General features: G+C 37.4%; 3 protein-coding genes across 3 annotated transcripts in view; 1 reads left to right on the top strand and 2 right to left on the bottom strand.

Annotated features, from left to right (window-relative positions):
- LOC128868323 (uncharacterized) overlaps window positions 1-19769 on the top strand; it is a 212621-nt gene that overhangs the window by 132117 nt on the left and 60735 nt on the right. The window lies entirely within an intron of this gene.
- LOC128871954 (uncharacterized) lies at window positions 1549-2473 on the bottom strand. Its single transcript, XM_054114157.1, has 2 exons — window positions 2459-2473; window positions 1549-2387 (listed from the first exon to the last, which is right to left on the bottom strand). Exons 1-2 carry the CDS (start codon window positions 2471-2473, stop codon window positions 1581-1583), a joined length of 822 nt encoding a protein of 273 aa, XP_053970132.1. The 3' UTR covers window positions 1549-1580.
- On the bottom strand, window positions 12829-15158 carry LOC128871953 (pancreatic lipase-related protein 2-like). Its single transcript, XM_054114155.1, has 3 exons — window positions 15071-15158; window positions 13672-13849; window positions 12829-13609 (listed from the first exon to the last, which is right to left on the bottom strand). The coding sequence occupies exons 1-3, from the start codon at window positions 15102-15104 to the stop codon at window positions 12829-12831; spliced, it is 993 nt and encodes a 330-aa protein (XP_053970130.1). The 5' UTR covers window positions 15105-15158.

Raw genomic sequence — 19769 nt, 5'->3', positions numbered from 1 at the left:
CTGTGGTCTATCAGTTGAGCTGACCTAGTGCCCTCTGAATGATCCAAATGATCGTGTTAGGACACAGTCCTGATGCCATTACCACGATATCATCAGCATACGCCATCACATATATAATTGGCGCTTACCCCCTTTTTGTTTGTTTGACCGAGCTTCTTCTTCAACTTATGGTGTGCGTCTTGACATTTTTACATAAATGGAGAAACTTACAGTTTAAAGCCGACGTAGAACAGCAGAGATTTTTTATGAGGAGCTTTTTCATAGTAGTGCCATTCTCGCCGAGGGGCGAAAAAAAACTTTTTCTACATTTTGGTGTTTCACTGAGATTCGAACCAACGTGCTCCGAATGGTAGTCATGCACCGAACCATTCGGCTACGGTGGACGCCACCACTTTTACCCCACCTCTATTAAGTTAAATCAAGATTTTACTTCTCACACATAACCAACCTCCCTGTGGAGTTCCCCTATTGGCCCTCTTAGTTATGTTGATATTTCCCGTATAAGCTTTAATGATCCTGGTTTTGTTGTACTACTAGTATAAACTATATCTTTATAGAAATATAAGAAAATTAAATAAGAAATAAGCCAATGGTTAAGACTTTACATTATGCCGCGCTGCATTTATTGTGCACGCAGGTGTGCTTCCGTGTGTATTTGGTACTACTAAAGCTAAGTAGCAAAGCTTTTCACAAATATTTATAATTTAAAACTTTGTATACCAATTTTCATTGCACAATAAGACACTCATATCGTACATACCCGTAGTGGCTACAGACATGGTAACTCTCGGCCATTCTGAACGCAGAAACCATATACTCGTACATATTTCAGCTCAATCAAAATAGGTTCGTCTGTTAAAACGCTGTTTATCGATATCCAATAGGGGCATGGTGGATTTGATGGACTTATGCTCTTTTAGAGGTATGTAGGGTATTTGAAAATAGAATATTCGTGTGCCACCAATTAATGGCTGCATTATTTACATACAATAGTCAGGTACTTCAACCCTTTTCAGGCTGCATCATTCTCAAACTATCCTGGTAAATGAGGTCAAATAATGTCAACTTACTTTTGCATTCTACTTTACATCCTCTTCTTTGCCGAGCCATGCCTTCTCCGCCTTTTTAGTTACCAAAGTAAATATTAATTTTACGACGTTCACCTTTCGTTGTTGTTTCTTCCCGTATGCTCTTGAATGACTTTCTGTATGCAAATTAGTCTTGGAACGAATAAAAATAACGAAAAGCATGACATGGTGAGAAACTCGGACAGCCATTCGCGGTTAAACAATTTGTCTTCTGCGCTCTATTAACGTCAGATAACGAAGGTCAGGGTTGCGACTGCTTGAATAGTCACGACAACACGACAACGAAACAAAAAAGCGAATGTCGTAAAAATTTCATTAATTTTTTTATTAACTATTTAGCTATAAACATACATATGCATGTATTCTATGCAAAATCAAACTAGTTGTAGTTCAATCATTAATATTATACAATGAGGGAAGATGAAATTTGTCTAACTTAAATCGAATAGTCTTTGCAGCTCCATTTTGTTGCTACCTTATCCAGTTTTCACTTTACAACTTGAGGATTGGCAAGTAAGCAGCGTTTGGTGTTTGTGGTTGACTGGCGGGAGGAATGTAGGTCTTGGAAGGTTCAGCAGGTGGGATGTACTGGTTCGAAGGCGCGGCAGGAGCAGCTGGTGCTTGGGAAGCGTAGTTCAAGACTGGTGCCACACCACCGTCATGGGACACGGAGTTGCCACCCAGATCGTTGTATTGTTGTTGGATGGCATGTTGTGCATGGGCAGCGTCTTCGGGAGTACGGTACTTCACGAAGTGCACCTCGGGTTTGTTGGCGTTCTGTCTGTTGAGGTTTTGCAATTGTTGAGCCAAGCCAGAGACATCGTTCTGCTTCTGCAAAACGTAGATGGCGGTTCTTTCTTCCCCGAAATTCTTAGCTAATTGGAGGGCTGCATCAGAGAGACCATTGTTTTCGGGTCCCTTGATGAAGATGACGCGCAAATTCTTCTTCAAACCGGAAGCCAAGTTACCAAGAGATTTGCCATCATCGAAGTCGGCTTCGGGAGCGGTGTATGTAAAGAATTCCTTCTGTAGTACAGGTTGAGCAGGAGCGTGTGCGCCATGACCTACAACAGCTGGTCCGCTGACCGGACTGCCAAAGTCACCAATACCACCACCACTGAGGGGACCTCCCAAACTGCCAATATTACCGCCACCAATCGGTCCCCCCAAGTTGGCATCACCACCAACGGAACCACCGTGTCCACCAAGTGAGCCACCTGCGCTCGGGAAAGAGCCTACGGCGGGTCCATAGTTGTAGCCACCAACATCAGCACGCACCACAGCAAACAAAGCTAACACCTATAAAAATGTTAATATTTGTAAAAAAAAGTTTGCTGCAAAAATTTTAGGGAAAGTCAGATGTTACTCACAATAAAAGTACGCATTTTCGTATTTTGCTATTCCAAGTCTTAGATGCTCAACTCGAGAGGAGTATATGGTTTGTGATGCCAGATACAAATCTCACAGGTATTTTTATACTCGCATCAAAATTGAAATTCAACAGTTTAACCCAGCTACCGAATAAATATCTAAAAGCAATCAAACTCATACAATATTCAAGTTCAAATCGCGCAATCGGGACGATGGTATTTGCATATTCACTTAGTGCAGATAATTTTGCGATGTATCCACATAGATAAGGCGAAACGATGTGCCGGGCGTAATTATGAATTCATTAAATTTTGCGAATTAGTTAGATGATTAAAAATTAATGCATGCGGCTTTTCGATTGTCAGTGAACGCAAGCTATAAGGTCAATATGTCTCGCAGCTGTGCAATGTGAATTAATCTAATCTATGCATAATATGCAACAAAAATTTACCCTGGAGTGTAAAATAAAGAAAACATAATTTGTATAATTTCTCTGTATCTACGTGCCATATGGGCAAATAAATCCACTTTAAATTGAGATTGGCAAAATGTGGTAAATGCCGGCAAAGTGCATATACTATAAATTTAGTTTAAAGAGCAAGAAAAGTCCGAATATCGGTTTTGAGGTCCATTAAAATTCAAGAGATATATACGGGGTGTTAAAACAAAATTCGAAATATTCAAGGGGGTAATGACGGGCTGCTTAAAAAGGTTTACAACTTTTTTTTTTTCAAATAATGGGGAAAATCACACAAAATCAATATTTTCGCTTTATTAGCTTGTACATTTTTTGGCACTTGATGCGAATAAACAATTTCGGTATATGGGCAACCGAGGCTGCGCCTTATTAAGACCATCTGGTTCGTCAAAGTTGATTTATTATTTATGTATTTATTTATATTAAACCTGCAGTACGATGTACCTTACAGACTAAAAAACATAGTAGGTGTAGAAACAATTTTATTTAAAGTTGAATTACTAAAATCCGGTTTAAATAAAGAAAAATCCAGCTGATGTGAATTTGGCAATGCGTTAAATTCGCGAAGTGCGTTACTTACAAATTCAGTTTTGAAGCTTTCCCCATAGAACGAGCAAACATTTCAATGCTTTCTTTGAGGAACATTAAAGCTTACCCTCTCAAGTAAAATTGAACAATCAATGGTAGCGGTAATTACTTATATATTATAATCTATTTACTAAAGTACTTAATTTGATTAGAATTAGCCATAAAACCGAAAAGGATTGGCGCCATACATGGCAATTGGTTTCTTTCTGTGTTGAAATGAAAACTGCCAACCATTCCTACAGTGAGTGGCGAAACGAATTTCAAACGATTCTTATGAATCCACTTTTTGATCCCATGTGAATTATTTCAATGTTCTAAAAAAATTATAATAAAACGAAAATAAAATGTGTTTAATGAAATTAAATTAAAACCAAATCACATTGAAACAATTAAACATTTAGTGGAATGAAAAAAAAGATCGTCTCTTATTTTCAGCAAATTCATCTAAAGTTCTTTCCATCTCTTTATATATGAATAACGTATAGACTGCCCCATTCAACTGCTCTTTTGGCCTCGTACTTCTTAACCCTAGAAAGTTAAACCTCGTACATTTTACGAGCTACTTTTAAGCAAATCAATCATTATATTCACTGAGAGTTTCGATATTTTAACACCTTTTTGCATGCCAATTAATTGCGGAATAAGTGCATAATGTTTTTATATTTCCTTTTATTTTACAACGATTTGTTTGCTTTTTGGCAAAGGGTAAGTATTCATTCGATAGAACTCTCTCTCTGCTCTACAAAACTCTGTTAATTCTAGTTTTTAGTTATTTAATTTTTTTAAGTTTTGAGTTTTAGAAATGGAATACCCAGGAGGCAAAAATCACCAATTTCGACACCTGATCTTCTTTGCTTTTCATCGAGGTCAAAAAGATGCCAAGCAGGCCGGGACATTTACGACGCATATAAAAAGGTGTCATAGGTGAGTCTACAGCAGGGAAATGGTTTGTAAAGTTCCAATGTCGACGATACGTTCCACAGCAGAAGACCTTCTGAATACAATGAAGAACGTCTCAAATCACTTTTAAAGGAGAACGGTCGCCAAACCAGTCGTGAATGGGCGAAAAAAATGAACTGCGATCATAAAACGATTCTCAATCACTTTCATTCAATGGGACTTACCGAAAAATTGGGGGCCTGGGTGCCTCACGTCACTAACAAAAAAAAAAGAAAGCCACCTTCAAACGAGTGAGTGGCTCCAAAAGATACGACAAAGCCGAGAATCAGGCCGGATCTTCATCCAAAGAAGATCATGATATGTGTATGATGGATCTGGGAGGGCATGGTGCACTGGGAAATATTCGAAAAGAATGTCACGGTCAACAAGGAGTTCTACATTGCCCAGCTCCACCAAGTGAATGAGGCTGTTTTTGTCGTTGTTGTTGAGGTGGTTGAACATTTCTGAACTGAAATGCTCCTAATTAGTGACCAGCGCCGTTTTACGTTGTTTTTTTGTTTCCAAGTCAGATCCATTTAGTGAGGTCCAAGTATAGCAGCAAATCCTTTATCTCGATGTCTGAGATCTTCTTAATTTGCTGTAGGAAAGGCTTACCGAAGGATCGGAGTCGTGCCCTGGCTAGTCCCGGACATTCACATAAATAGTGGAAAAGACTTTGCATGCTTCTCTGATCGCTAAAAGTTCTGTCTGAAACACGGTGGCATAATCAGGATGAGGCTACTCGACTGAAAAGACCTCATCAAGATGGTCAAACCATACTCCTTCCCGACAACGCCACGCCTCATGTTGCACAAGTTGTCAAAGCCACACTCCAAGAGCTCGAATGGTAGGTCCTTCAGTATCCGCCGTATTCTCCGGACCTTCCATCGACCGATTATCATCTTTTCCGCTCCCTGTCAAACCATATGAAGGGGGTTACTTTCGATAACAAAGAGGTCCTTAAAAACTGACTCAATAACTTCTTTGACACCAGACCAGTCGATTTTTGGCGGAACGGAATCAACAAATTGGTCGAGAGTTGCGAAGGGGCTGTAAACAGCAAAGGCGAACATATAATGATTAACCTAATAAAATTCTATACTTGGCGTTTTGAAAGAGATTCTTTTTTCTTCTTTGACTAAATATAAAAGTGCGTGGTCGTAAAATTTATTTATAACTTAACTAAGGGATTTACATTTCAAGGCTCTGGTTTTGAGTCTACGAAGTAATGAAAATGAGGAGGTTTAAAATGCTTAAGGCATCATCAAAGCTGCCGTCGCAGGAATGGTATGTCCGCAGACTAAAACACACCCCCTCGTTTGGAACCGTCACTCACTTTGGCGCCGTTTTCGCATTACTTTAGTGTGCCGTTTCATCTCACTCACCTATGTGCTTGTGTGCCTGCGTCCAAGTCCCGCTTTTACAACCGGCAAATTTTTTGATGCATTGGAAGAAAGTGTGTTCAGCGTCGTCTTTGGCAGCATCGCCGTATATGCATGTGGGGTGTTCGCATTTCCCTATTTTGAGTATTCGGTCTTAGGCACTTCACTCGCAAACGAACTATCTGTTTTTCAATTTTGCGTTTTAAATAGGTGTGAAAAAATCTTGCTGTCATGTTGCGCGGTATTTTCACGGCGTAAACTGAATACTATTGTACTTTGCCGTGAGATGCATATGAAATTTCACGCATATTTCACGGCAATGTAATTTGTATGAATTTTAATAGCCATTTTCAGTGAACGCTAACTTAATGCTACGTTTAGCGTTAAGGTGCACATAAAACTGAAACACATCCATACTAGGTGATTGCAATAGAATGGCTGATATTAGTTTTTTTCTTGCGATTTGATATTTTTACGTAGAGTTAACTGCCTTTTGTTGTTGTTTCACTTATTTGTTTACATCTTGACACTCAAACCAACCAATTCGCAAATGGAAAATATGTGAAACAAAACATAGAAATTTGGGTTTTGCACAACTGCTATCACCTTACATAGAATGGATAAAACGCAACGTCCAACTGCTAGGAACAAATAAAACGAGACAAAAACTGCAAGTGAATAAAAAATATAACTGATTTCGGGAGTTTTTTTGCAACTCGTATTAAAAAGAATGCAGCTATTGTTTGGACAGCTATTTGTTGACCCATGACTGTACTTTTTAGTTTTTTTTTTGCGGGCTAAGTATGATGGAAAGTGGTATCAAAATTTTGCAGGGGCTCTTGTCAGTGTTTCTTTAGACCTGTAAAATCAGCAGCGATGTCTTGACTTAATATTTTCGCAAAATCTGGTGCCAAGCCACGATGTAGGGAATACAGTAAATGGCATCTTCAGAAAACCACGACTTTGTTCTTCGAATTGTTGACAAATTTGTACACTTCCTCTATAAATCAGTTTTCTATCTACATATCTTGGCTTTCCACTTACTTCCGCTTGTTCTTCCATTTCTTTTAATTTGTTTATTTTCTAAACTAACTTCACGGCTTTCTGACAGGCGCATCCTTGAGGCATGCTCCATTTTTATAAATATGTGCGATTGCTGACTTAGTTCTGCTTTTTCCCAATTATATTGTTTAATAAAATAGGTAGTTTTGGAAGTCAACGAGGACAAATAGAATTAAATATTTTAATTCAAGCTTTAACCCGGGGCTTGTCGCTAGGCAAATACAAACACAAACGGTCTCAACCGGGTAAAAATTACCACATAATATTAATTAAATATTTATTTTACGTAGGGAGCTCGTCCTTTGCTTCTATGCAGAAAGTTACTTGAAGCGGCAGGTCACGATATTTTGTAGAAAAGAAGTTAGAAGTGGTTTTATTACCTCTGTGGTATTTTTTACCCAGTAGCGACGAACGCGGGGTTAAGATTGATTCTGAAGCTACGTACACTTATAAAAGATTGTTGAATATTGAATATGGCAGTAAGGCCAGAATTGCTTTGTAGATCAATACAAACTGCTTTTCAACGAATTTCGAAAGCGAAGAATTTGCTGTCATTTATTTTTCGCGATGTGTTTAAATAATGTATGTATTTATAAATTTTAGCAAGAAACATGAATTAATAAAAACGTCAAATGTGTTTTTTCTAATACCGTTCGTCATTTTGATAGATATTTAAATGACCACGCCTTTGTTATTTTGACTTTTATTCATTTTATGTGTTCCATTAACAAAAACGCTGATTTGCATTATTTTTTCAATTAACTGCCGTATATTTTTTGTAGTGAATATGCGTACAATAAATAACAAACACAAATATTTCGCTGCTTTGCGGTTTGTTTGCTTAAATTAGTATAGATTTTAATCTGAAATAGAGTCAGTAATGTCAATAAGCCTTTTCTCATTTATTTTTGTTATGCAAATTTGAAATTAATTTGCTATGGTTTACGCTGTACTGTGGTTATCACCTGTGTGAGCAATTACCATATGCATACATACATACATATATGTAAATATATTTGCATTCACTTTAAAAAATACAAAATACAAATTTGGTCTACAAACTAATACATTTACCTGCTGTTAAATTTTAGAAACCCTAGGCATCAATAATTTAATTTACTTTCTTTATTAAATTTGGTTTTCAAGGAAGTTATTCAATGGAAACTTAAAATGTTGGCATAATAAGAAAGTTAGTAGGCAAATATAGAGCCTACGTGATGACAGAAATACCTTTTACTACTTTACCTTGACTACTCTTTAGCACGAATAAGTTTAGAAAGCTTTGCAACGTGCCGGATTCGCTTTATGATCTCCTTTCTACTAGTCGCTTAGAGCTAACCAATCCTCCCACGCTAGCTTGTCGCAGAAAAATGCTGGGCATAAAATTTTTGATTAAGCTGCTGGCTTATAGTGAATTGCTTTTGACAAAAGTTAAACTTAATATTCCCTCTCGAGTACAAACACTTTTTTAAAGCCATGTAAAGGAAATATGAATTGAATTAACCAATTCGATACGTTTGCCGAAATTTTATTTCTCACTCCATCCCTTTTGACCTTTTGCAATCGGCACATTTCTCTGATGGGTGTACCGATTAGTTGGAGCAAGTTAAGCTTTTCGAAGTTATTTCTCCCTTAGTGATCTATATATAAGTAGTGACCCATATACAGGGCCCGCCATCTATCGTCACGGATTTGAACTAGGTATTATTTGAAGAATGGTAACACTTAGCTGTCATGTGATTTTACAGAAAATTAGTTTTATTCTTCCGCTGAACGAAAATGGTTGTGTATACGCTCAAAGAATGCTGGGAAATATTGCGACATTACTTTGAAAATCATGGTAATGTTGCAGAATGTGTACAAAAATTACGTACGGCAATGGGAAGAAGAAAAGCACCGAATGAAGCGTATGTACGTTACTTTGCGAAAAAAGTAAGAGAAACTGGGTTGCTTATTGACAAACCAACGCGAGACCGACCAAAAACCGTGCGTACACCCAAAAATATTGCTGCTGTGGCCGAAAGTGTTTGTGAATCACCAGGAACATCAGTACACCGTCACTGAAGTTCACTGAAGACCAACATTTGCGATGTCATAGCTGAAATACAGCCGCATACAATCGAAAATGTGTTGAAAAATTGGACCGATCGTATGGGATGGTGCATGGCTAGCCGAGGCAGCCACATGAATGAAGTTGTGTTCCATCATTAACCGGAAGGATTGTAAAAAAAAAAACAGTTTGGAAAAATATTGAGTAGTTTCTTTTTTATAGCATTTTTAATTCAGTAAAGTTATATGGCGGACCCTTATTTATTTATTTTTTTTTTTTTTTTTCAAAAAAAAGGAATGGCTCATGTTCTGAAATTTAGATGTTGTATGTGTTTATATACATAGCGTAACTGTTGAAAATACATTACCTCTTAATGATATCTTGTCGCCAGTCTGGCGGAACTGTCTTTTACGACGACTTGCGAATAAGGCCTTGTTGATATGTACAAGGGACTTTCTTTTTACCATAGCAAAAACGATACCGGTACTGAAGATTTTAAGATTACGTTGTTTAACAAAGTCCTGTCTTATCAAAAGGACCTGCACATTATGCGGCTTACGCTTCTCCTGTTTATTGGGCATGAGTAGGGTAACCATTTAAATACAAAAAAGAAAAAACAAGAAACTAAATATCATTTGTTACTAATGCATAAATTTAATATATTAAGTTTAATTTCCACAACATTTTGTGTTTAACATGCGAACTATAGCATTTCTTCTTCTATCCACTGCATCAAGAAAATATAAAACAAAGCAAAAGAATTACATTAATTCAAATAACGATCGCAGTAGTGGTACACAAAATAATTATGAATGTGGTACAACCCAGAAAGTATAAATCTCGGGAAAAATTTTAACGTTTTGTAAAGAAGAAAAAAATACAATACAATTTACATATATGATGCGGCGGCGCCAAAGCAAAAGGTTCTTTTCGTATTAGATTACTTCGAAGCTTGCGCTTCCACCTTATCACAGTACCTCATCCAGACCCAATTCCCTTATTAAACTCAGGATAACTGTGTTGGATTGAGCGTATCTCTGGCTGCAGTTGGACGAGATGTCTCAACCATTTCCGCGCTTTAGCGAAGATACATTGGAGTCTGCAGTGGCCCATGGGAATGCCCGTGAGCATTCTCAATTCACCCTTGGGGAGAGGTATGAGTTTTTAAACACCTTTTGATTGTAGGGGTTTGCCTTAGCTCTTCGCTCCTTAGCTTCTTCTTGATTGTTTGTTTTTGTTGTGGTTAATGTTATTGTTTTCATTGTTAATGTTATTGTTTTCATATACATACATATGTACACCCTATTTATTCTTTTGCATATTGATGTTTTTCTACAAATAGAGGGGCCTACAGTTTTATGCTGCCTACGAACGGCGGATGATTTTTATGAGATGCTTTTTGCACAAGTCATGTTTATTTTTTTATGTAAAATCTTAATCTAAAATCATTAACGGTGCTTCAATGTGTCCTTACAAAAGCTATAATTTGGAAACTTTCGTACGGGATTGATTCATTCACTTGATCAATCAAAGCTCTAATTCTGAAAATTCAGTTCAACTGGCATTTTTCTGGAAATTCAAAGGACTTACTTTTGTTTTTCACCTTATACTCACTTAGGAGTCGTTTCCTGTGTTTTATGTGCGTATATGTAGACTTGGTACCTGTTAGAAGACAAATAATTCGTTTAACTGACCATAACCATAAAGTAACCAACAGAAAATATGCATACCAATATGTCAACTATTCTGCCATTAATCGAACATAATGTCTGAGAAAAGTACGTACTTTCTGTTTTGAGTACCTTCGATACTTTTGATACAATCTCCTTCAACTTTTATTGAGCTGAAGAAATTTGGGATCTGTTTCCTCAGAGCAACAAATATGTCAAAAATAGGAAAGGCAAAGAAAGGGTAAGCAGAAAAACATCCGATCTACCAGATAAATGTAGAAATAATTTAAACACTTGATTCGTGTAGCAGACAAACGAATAGTCCGGTGTTACCCCCTGAACACAAAAAGTCCGGGAAGATCTACATACCTATCATACTTAATTAACGTATACTTACAAATCAATGCATAGTTTCGGGAAAGAACTTTATTTGCGTACTTATATACATAAGCATATATACAATCAAAAAGGGGTGCTTGGGTTCGAACCCCCAAAAGGATAACACTTCTCATAAAAAAATTATGCTCCAAACAATAGCTGCTTTCGATTCACCAACCACCTAGGCTGTAGTGAATAAAACAAAAAATTCCCCTTGAATCCAACGTTGCATTTAATTTCCATTATTTTCTAAATCTAAATGTGCATGCGGTAACACATAGCACTGATCGGCCATTTGCATGCGACATGTGCGGTTCAACGTTTCAAAGAAAGAAGTATCTTCGCGTGCATAAAAAATTACATTCTAAAGATCGTAAACACGAATGTAAAGTGTGCGGCAAAACGTTTGCACAATCGGGAGGCTTGAATGCGCATATGCGGACCCACGTTGCAGCATTGAGTCCGAGTATTGTGGACACTAGCAGCGCAATTCCTGCACCTGTAGTTACAGATGGTGTTGGCACTAGTACCAGCATGGGTCTTGCAGGTGCTATTGGGGTAGGTCTTGGGACAGATGTCAATCCAGTTAACTCTATTGGAGAGACACTATTGGGTGTTACTGGTGTGCTGAGTGGGACCGGCTCAACAATGGATTCTGTCACTAATTAGATTTATTGAGGATTCGCTAGAATATCTCTGTATGTACATATGTACACATGTATGTGTTTGTATATGTTTTGGTATAATTTCAATTAAAATTTTTATGCTAGAATAAGTTCATCACAATGTGCGAGTACAGCTTACTATTAAGGGCACTATTAAAATAAAATAAGTATTCAGACATACTTATGACTATTTCTTTTATGATTTGCATTAGAAAATCTTCAATCACTTGTTTTCGTAATATACATATAAATACATATGTTTTGAGAAGCTTTAAATTATTCTAAATATCATTCGTGTCATCTAGACCGAAAATATGGTACGAAGTTAAACCGATTTTCTATAAAATAACATAAAATGAATCAGGCAGCTGCCTTAATCGTGGTACATTAAAAAAAATTAAATTAAAAAAAAAATATAAGACAGCTGAAGTGCCTATTTCCAGTGGATAAACGGTAGAAAATCTGTGTAAAACGAAGCATAATATTTAATATGGGTGTAATTTTCCTTCGTCCCATGCATCTCTTATATGCTAAACTATCGCTGTCTTTACGCCATGAGTATCTATATGCATATATGGATATTCCGAAAACCGGCATCACCGAAATCTAATTTTCAAACTGCTCTGAAATATCAAAACAATTGATGTAATTTCGAAAGTGTTAGTGCAAACCTGGATGTAATGCCAGTTTCTTGATCTCTTTGAAAGTTTAATGATTTTTCATTCAAAATAGATTTAACTGTTATTTCTCGGCAATGCTGAAATTCCGCTATCCGCTAAGGGTGCTCACACTTACCAACGTAAACGTACGCCCGTATCAACTGACACGATGAAACAACGATCTACGAAACTACGGAACGGGACGTTGGTGAGAATTGATGTACACGGGCATTGTTTTCATAGTGTCAGCTGATACGGGCGTACGTTTCCGTTGGTGGGTGTGAGCATCATAAGTCTAGTTGTCAATCCGCATCAGTTGCACTAAGATAGTTGTCTCAGTTGCCTGAGATAATTCTAAATTAAGTCAGATTAACGCCACCGCCTGCCTAGGCGATAAAAGGTAAACATTTATGCTTCCGCATTAGTTGACGGCAAATATGAAATTATTTTAACTAAAACATACTTAAGAGAGACTTTACCAGTAAAACATTTATTAGATTATACTTCAGGAACGTTAACAACATATTCAATACTTTCATTATTACCGCTTCTATCACCCAATACTCCGAATGGCGATTCTGAGTTTGTTGTGAAATAAAATATACCAGCTCTTTGATCAATCTGCAGTGGATCACCCAGTTTCACTTGAGTTACAATTTGGGTGCAACCACTTTTCGATGAAATATCATCATAATCGGCACATTGGTACATTGGCACAAATCCGTATCCGCGTAAAGCTTCCGCATACAAAGATATGCAGCGTGCATGCGAGCACACGCCATCTAAATCTAAACCACAACCTGGTTGTAGGCGACCCCAATTCGGATAGAATGCCGCTGCGCCAATGGGTTCTGAGAATCCTTTAAAATTGCTGTTTGTATGTATGCTTATCACAAACTTGGCATCATCACTGGAGAGACGACTTTCAGGATTATTATAGCTGTAAAGCGGAGAAGCCGGGTCCAAGCCTACAATCCCAGCAATCTTCCCACGCTTTACGCTCTTGCCGCAAAGGCCTCCAATGTGTGCACCCAAACTGTGGCCGATCACCACCACTTTGTCATAGTTTAAGTTGAATTGTTCATGTAGGAAATCCAATAACTCGGCAATATTTTCGCCTACAATGGGCGCCTTCGCACGGGCAGATATGTAATTCAATTTGGCATAGGGATACCAATCAACTGAAATTATATTGTAATCCTGTTGCGTGAAATATGCTCGATGCAGCACGCCATTTGGTGAAGTCGTATGTGAGCCACCCCAGCCATGAATCAAGATTCTGAAAGATGGATATGCTTTATGACAATATCAGCTATTTTATAAAAGCAACGGAATGCTTACTTTGTATGACGGCCTTTGTCGAATAGTGATTTTTGTACCGAGTCCTTATCGTCAATGCGTAGCTCTTGCGGTTCTTCCGGATTTGAAGCAGTGTAAAGGTAGAAACGAACATTATCTGTGACTTCAGCATCGACTGTATCCAGAGCGTTTTGACGTAAAGGAAGCGCGCATGTTGTAGCTTTGAAATAGAAAATCAATTGGTATTAAAAAATGTGTACCATGCATACACCTACGCACGTATAAAGAAATATTCTTCGCATTATGAACTTTTTTCAAGAAGAATTTAAAACATACTATTAAAAACTACAAAAAAAAGGAAAAAAATACTACTAAAAAAGAAAAAATAAATAAAATTATGTTATAATAAAAGACCGCAACTCAACTCTCAAAACAAATTAAGGAGCGAACTGCCAAAATTCCACTTGCAATCTACCTGTGTTGTACACAACATATCCTTGTCAGGAGTTTAGGACGAGATTCTGCTCCAGTTTGTGGTGTGCTTGTTGACGGGATTAGAGATTTACGAAATCTCCGGTTTGAATATCTTCCTCAAAAAGTAGTCGGCCGTCGTTTTGGGGTCTAACGAGCCTTTGCTTTGAATAATGGAATGGACCCATTATTGTTAAGAACTCAGGACTTTATCGTTTCTGACGTTCGGTTCTATTTTAGTAATTTTAGTTTTTATATTATTTAGAAATTAAGTTTTTATATTATTTCTTTGACATGAACCACTGCATTGGTTTCGCTAAATTATTTCAACATGTTAGCACTGCATAAAAATAAATAAACAAAGTGTATCATCACTCTTATTTTGGAAAACCTGTTGATTTGAAAACTTTGGTTGAGGGGGTCTCTATTTGATCGCACATCACTCTACATATACTGCATACGAATTCATAAAATAGTTCAATCAGCGAGTTAAACTTGCAAGAGAGATAAGGAAGAAACTCGTATCTGGTGATTACCATCACAGGAAACCAGATACCATTAATTGCAACCACAACGATTGAGTGATCGAATGAGACCATTATTGAGCAGATGCGACTACTGGTGCACAGTAGTTCCCATGGCCGCCGGTTATACGTTACAGGAATAACTCGGTTTTTTTCCGACCAAGGACTGCCGCCTCAGTAAACTAGCTCGGTCTAGGGAACCGTTTATCGCTGGTGCACAGTCACTTCCTACCTTTGAAGGTTCCATAAACTCGTAAAGTTGTCTCTTTCACAGAAACAGCTACACTTTTTTCACATCACTTTTTTTAACTGACTGAAAGTTTAGGAGTTTCAACGTCCTCGACTAAAATCGGTAATAGTTTTTTCAAACGTTTAGAAATGGATTAATCTTTCATTGAGAATCCGGGAAGTTTTCTAATAACTTCAAATGTACCACTTATACTTACCTAAAAAGCCGCAGAGCACTAATAGCCCCTTCATGTTCAACTGATCACTGAGAGAAGTCGACTCACAACTTATACGTGACTATCGTACTTCCATGCATTTTCCGTAAGATTAAGTTTAATAATAGTAAATACTCAATAAATATTGGGCTGATTAGATTTTGTATAGATTTAAATTCGGCTGTCATATTTAGTGATTATCGCCTTGATTGCTGGCTACATTCGTTGAAGTACAAGTATTGTTGTTTTCTTTGATCGTACGCACGTGCAGAAAATATGTACGGGACTTAAATTATAAAAAACGTTAACTTTGTGTCGAGAGCTACATATATACTAAATTCATATACACTTACAAACATACATACATGCATACATGCATAGATAATATGCCAAGCCCCTAATAATACGTTCGCATACGCACATATCACCTATAAATCCACCAAATTAATCTACCCGTTCACATATGGCAGATTACCTGCAAAATCTACAATCAGCTGTCAATACTGCTTGAGAGGTTTTTCTTCATAGAAATTATTTTGTCTGAATATTTCGGTGTTTTTGGTTTCTTTAATTATTATTAATGATATTAAGAAAATACAAGTAGAAGGAATAGCTAATTTAATTGCGCGATTGGCTGCTAATAATAAACAATTGGAGGAAATCCGTATGAGAGGATAAAACGTTTATGGACACACGCTTTTTTCTGTAAAATGACTCCCTAATTAATAATATAATATTTAACAAAAATTTTTTTAGAATTATGTTTACAGCTCTATTTGCTTTGCCGGCATCCATTTTATTTAGTTTTTATTTTGATGTTTCTCCTTACATTCGTAATTATCGATAACACAGAAAACACAGGGTTGTATGTCAATAAGTATCGTTATTATCAGGGATTATTTTATAATCTCAGATTTTGGGAGAGAAATTTTGTATGGGACATCGCGCTTTCTGATTACAGATTCTGAGTTAACCTCGAAAAAGTAGATCATCTACTTATTTGTGAACGTGTTATAAGCTAAAACTCCATAACAACCGTTGCGGGCGCTGTAGTTCTCAGCGCTTTATTCAGCTATAAGAATCGCTATGAGCTTTGGTCTGGAGTTCTAGCTTTAGACTTGCGAATGAAATAGTAACACGCTTGTTGCTGCATATTTATTTGGCAACTGAACTAATCCATTTTCAATCGGCAATGAAAGAGCAAACAACGTTGATTATAAAGTATTTAGAAGACAAATTATTATAATAATTACAGAAAATATAACCAAATTTGGTAACAACTAGAAGGAAAAAAGGGAAGAAATTTACACCAAATGCGTTATCCCGAAAACTACAATAGTTAAACTTTAAAGTTGCAACCAATCCATAAAAAAAAACTAAACGGCTATTTTATTTTCTTTCAGCTGTATTAATTTCGTCCAAATTTGGTTTAAATACATGATTAGTATCTATTAACATATTGACTGCCAAGGCACTTTCAGCAAATAAGATGCTCTGGGGCCACAGCATTTTTTTTTAAATCTCATCAGAGACGTCAAAATTGGAATTTAGCGTAGTGCTGGTAATATTTTCTGCTTAGAAACAGGCAGTTTTTAACTAATTAGTATATCACACACATATGTTCGACGTGGCGCCTACCGACTTTTTTTACTCAGGGCCATCGCGGACATATACGCACGACAAAAACATTGGCTAAACATCAAAATACATCGTCGTCATACAAGCTCTACTTCGTTTTGCAAAAACAAAAGAATTGGGAGTATGTTGTTTTTGCAAACAAACACCAAACAACGTTATATGACGACAATGTATTTTGATGTTTGAATCCGTTGACTATCAGTAGTAAATGCTTTTGTAGTGTACAAGAAAGCTACGAAAAAAAAATAATGCACAAATACGATGGTTTAGAGAACAAATTACTTCATCACTTCTGAATTTGCAGAAGCCAGCAAAACATATGAAGCCAAAATCAGGCAATATTCATATTTTAAATATAAAACTAAGTGCAAGTAATACAAAATTACGTCGAACATGTACTTTATGTTATTCCAGAATAAAACAAATGGAAGGAAGGGAGATCGCCAGAAAGAAGGCTAAAAGAGTATACACGTATTGCCCGGATTGTCCCCAAGAGCCATTCATGTGTTTAGAATGTTTTGGGAATCACCACAAACAAGTTTAATGGGTTCATTTGTATAACTACTTTGTAGAAATAATATGTAAAAATTTTTTTGCTACTGCAATAAAATGAATTAAATTTTTTTTTTCAAAACCAATTTTTCCAATTGTTTTTTGAGCTGCGCCGAAACCACTATAACAGAAATTTCATGGGAAGCCATATATTTTATTATTGCAATAAACTCATATTTATCGTGAATCGTTGCTGTGTGACATGGCGAGAGAGAATAATAGTCGTGTCGGACATATGTGTCCGACGTGGCGTAAACCGCATAGTACAGTGTCACACATATATGGCCGACGTGGCAGTCAATGTGTTAAATATGGGCCTCTGCTTTTCGCCAAGCGTTAGCCAGTGTCCTTAAGTAGCGAATAGAAGATGCCTATTATTATTAAGAGGTTAGAGGTAGTAAGAGGCTCGAAAAAATGGTGATTTTCAATCATTTTTTTTTTTTTTGCTAGTCAATTGCTTTATTTTACAAAAATAAAAACTTAGCATTAATACATCATGTTTCGACTTGACTTTAGCAAAATTTCAAAAAAAATTAATAATTGTAAAAGTTATCGCTGTTTGTGGGGAGCCCGTTTCTCTAGAAGTCCCTCGCGGTGATCATCACAAGTCCTTGGATATTCATCTAAAATCAATTGGACAAGAGAAATTATTGAAGGTTGAATTAGTTTTAAAGGTGACACACAGATGGCGCTATTTATCACTTTATCGCGTTGGCAATACTGAATATATATTCATGACAAAGCCTCATCTCTAGGCTTTGTTTATCAGTATCTGTCATTTCGCTGAAGTATAAACAACGCAGTGTTTTCGTGCTCCGAGTATGTCAACTTTCGTGCCGTCGAAACGCAATTTGCGGGAAGCTTTGCTTTTCTGCTTCAATTTGAAAAAAAATACAGCCCAAGCCCGTGAATTGCTGCAGGAGGCCTACCCAGACCATACTCCGTCGATTTCAACATGTGAGTACTGGTTTCGACGATTCAAAAGTGGTGATTTTCACACCGAAGACAAGGAGCGTCTTGGCCAGCCCAAAAAGTTCGAGGACGCGAAATTGGGGGAATTGGTAAACGAGGACTCGTGCCAAACCCAAGAAGAGCTTGCTGAATCATTAGGCGTTGATAAATCAACCGTTTGCAAGCGTCTAAAAGCGATGGGAATGATCCAAAAGCAAGGACATTGGGTCCCGTACGAGTTGAAGCTGCGCGTCGTCGAACGGCGATTTTTTACGTGCGAATTGCTGATCGAGCGACAAAATCGGAAGGGTTTTTTGCATCGGGTGGTGACTGGCGACGAAAAATGGATCCACTACGATAACCCAAAACGCAAAAAATCATGGGGTTTGCCCGGCCACGCATCAACGTCGACGGCCAAGCAGAATATTCACGGCAAGAAAATCATGCTCTGCATTTGGTGGGATCAGGTCGGCGTCGTATATTTTGAGCTGCTCCAACCGGGCGAAACAATCACGGGGGATCGTTACCGACTGCAATTGATGCGTTTAAGCCGGGCATTGAAAGAAAAACGGCCGGAAACGGGAAAAAGGCACGACAAGGTTATTTTGCAACATGACAACGCTCGGCCGCATGTTGCTCAACCTGTCAAAAAATACCTTGGAACGCTTGGCTGGGAAGTGTTACCCCACCCGCCGTATAGTCCAGACATAGCTCCCTCCGATTATCATTTGTTCCGGCATATGAGTCTCGATTTGGCGGACCAGCAGTTCTCCTCGTACGAGGCTACCAAAATATGGGTTGAGTCATGGATAGCCAAGCAGCGGCCAGAATTTTGGAGAAACGGCATCCGGAAATTGCCCGAAAAATGGGCGAAAGTTGTAGCTAGCGATGGCCAATGCTTCAAATAAAATATTTTGTACCGTTTTTTCACAATAAAGCCCCAAATCTTCGAAAAAACCTTTAAAACTAATATTTGAATGTAAATAATGGTATAACTAGAAGTGATTAGCGGAAATTGCCAAGTCTAATATTAAAACAATAAATTATTTCACATAACTCAAGATTTTATTTTGTGAATTAATTTTTAAATTTAAAACCAATCGCGAAGTTTCGCCAATATGAAACTATTTTGTTAAAAATAAATAAATAATTGGCACGTACAATTCTGTTAGGTGTTTCGCCGTGATCCTCCTCCTATTTGTAGCACGCGTTCCAGAATTGGAAGGCCCTACAGTTTTAAACCGATTCCGGTAGATGGTTTTTTATTAGAAGCTCTTTCATACTGGTACTGTGCTTTTCTAAGCCTCCTCTGAACACTTCATCCATCCATAGAAAGGTGGGCTCATTGGAAACAAGTTCTGCCAACTGTTTTATAATGAGGTCTGCAATGCAATCGATGGCGTCGGGACTATCCAATAATTCTCCCTGCTGTAACTCTTTAGCAAACGTCAGCTCTTTGCAAAACATGAGTTCCGTTTCAATCATCACATCATAAGAAATAAAGCTTTGTAAATTCTCCATCTCGATCTCGGATTGCGTCAAATACTCTATCATGTCCTGA

The sequence above is a fragment of the Anastrepha ludens genome, chromosome 2 (assembly GCF_028408465.1).
Source record: "Anastrepha ludens isolate Willacy chromosome 2, idAnaLude1.1, whole genome shotgun sequence".
NCBI lineage: Eukaryota > Metazoa > Arthropoda > Insecta > Diptera > Tephritidae > Anastrepha > Anastrepha ludens.
This window is presented reverse-complemented; position numbering and strand designations above follow the sequence as displayed.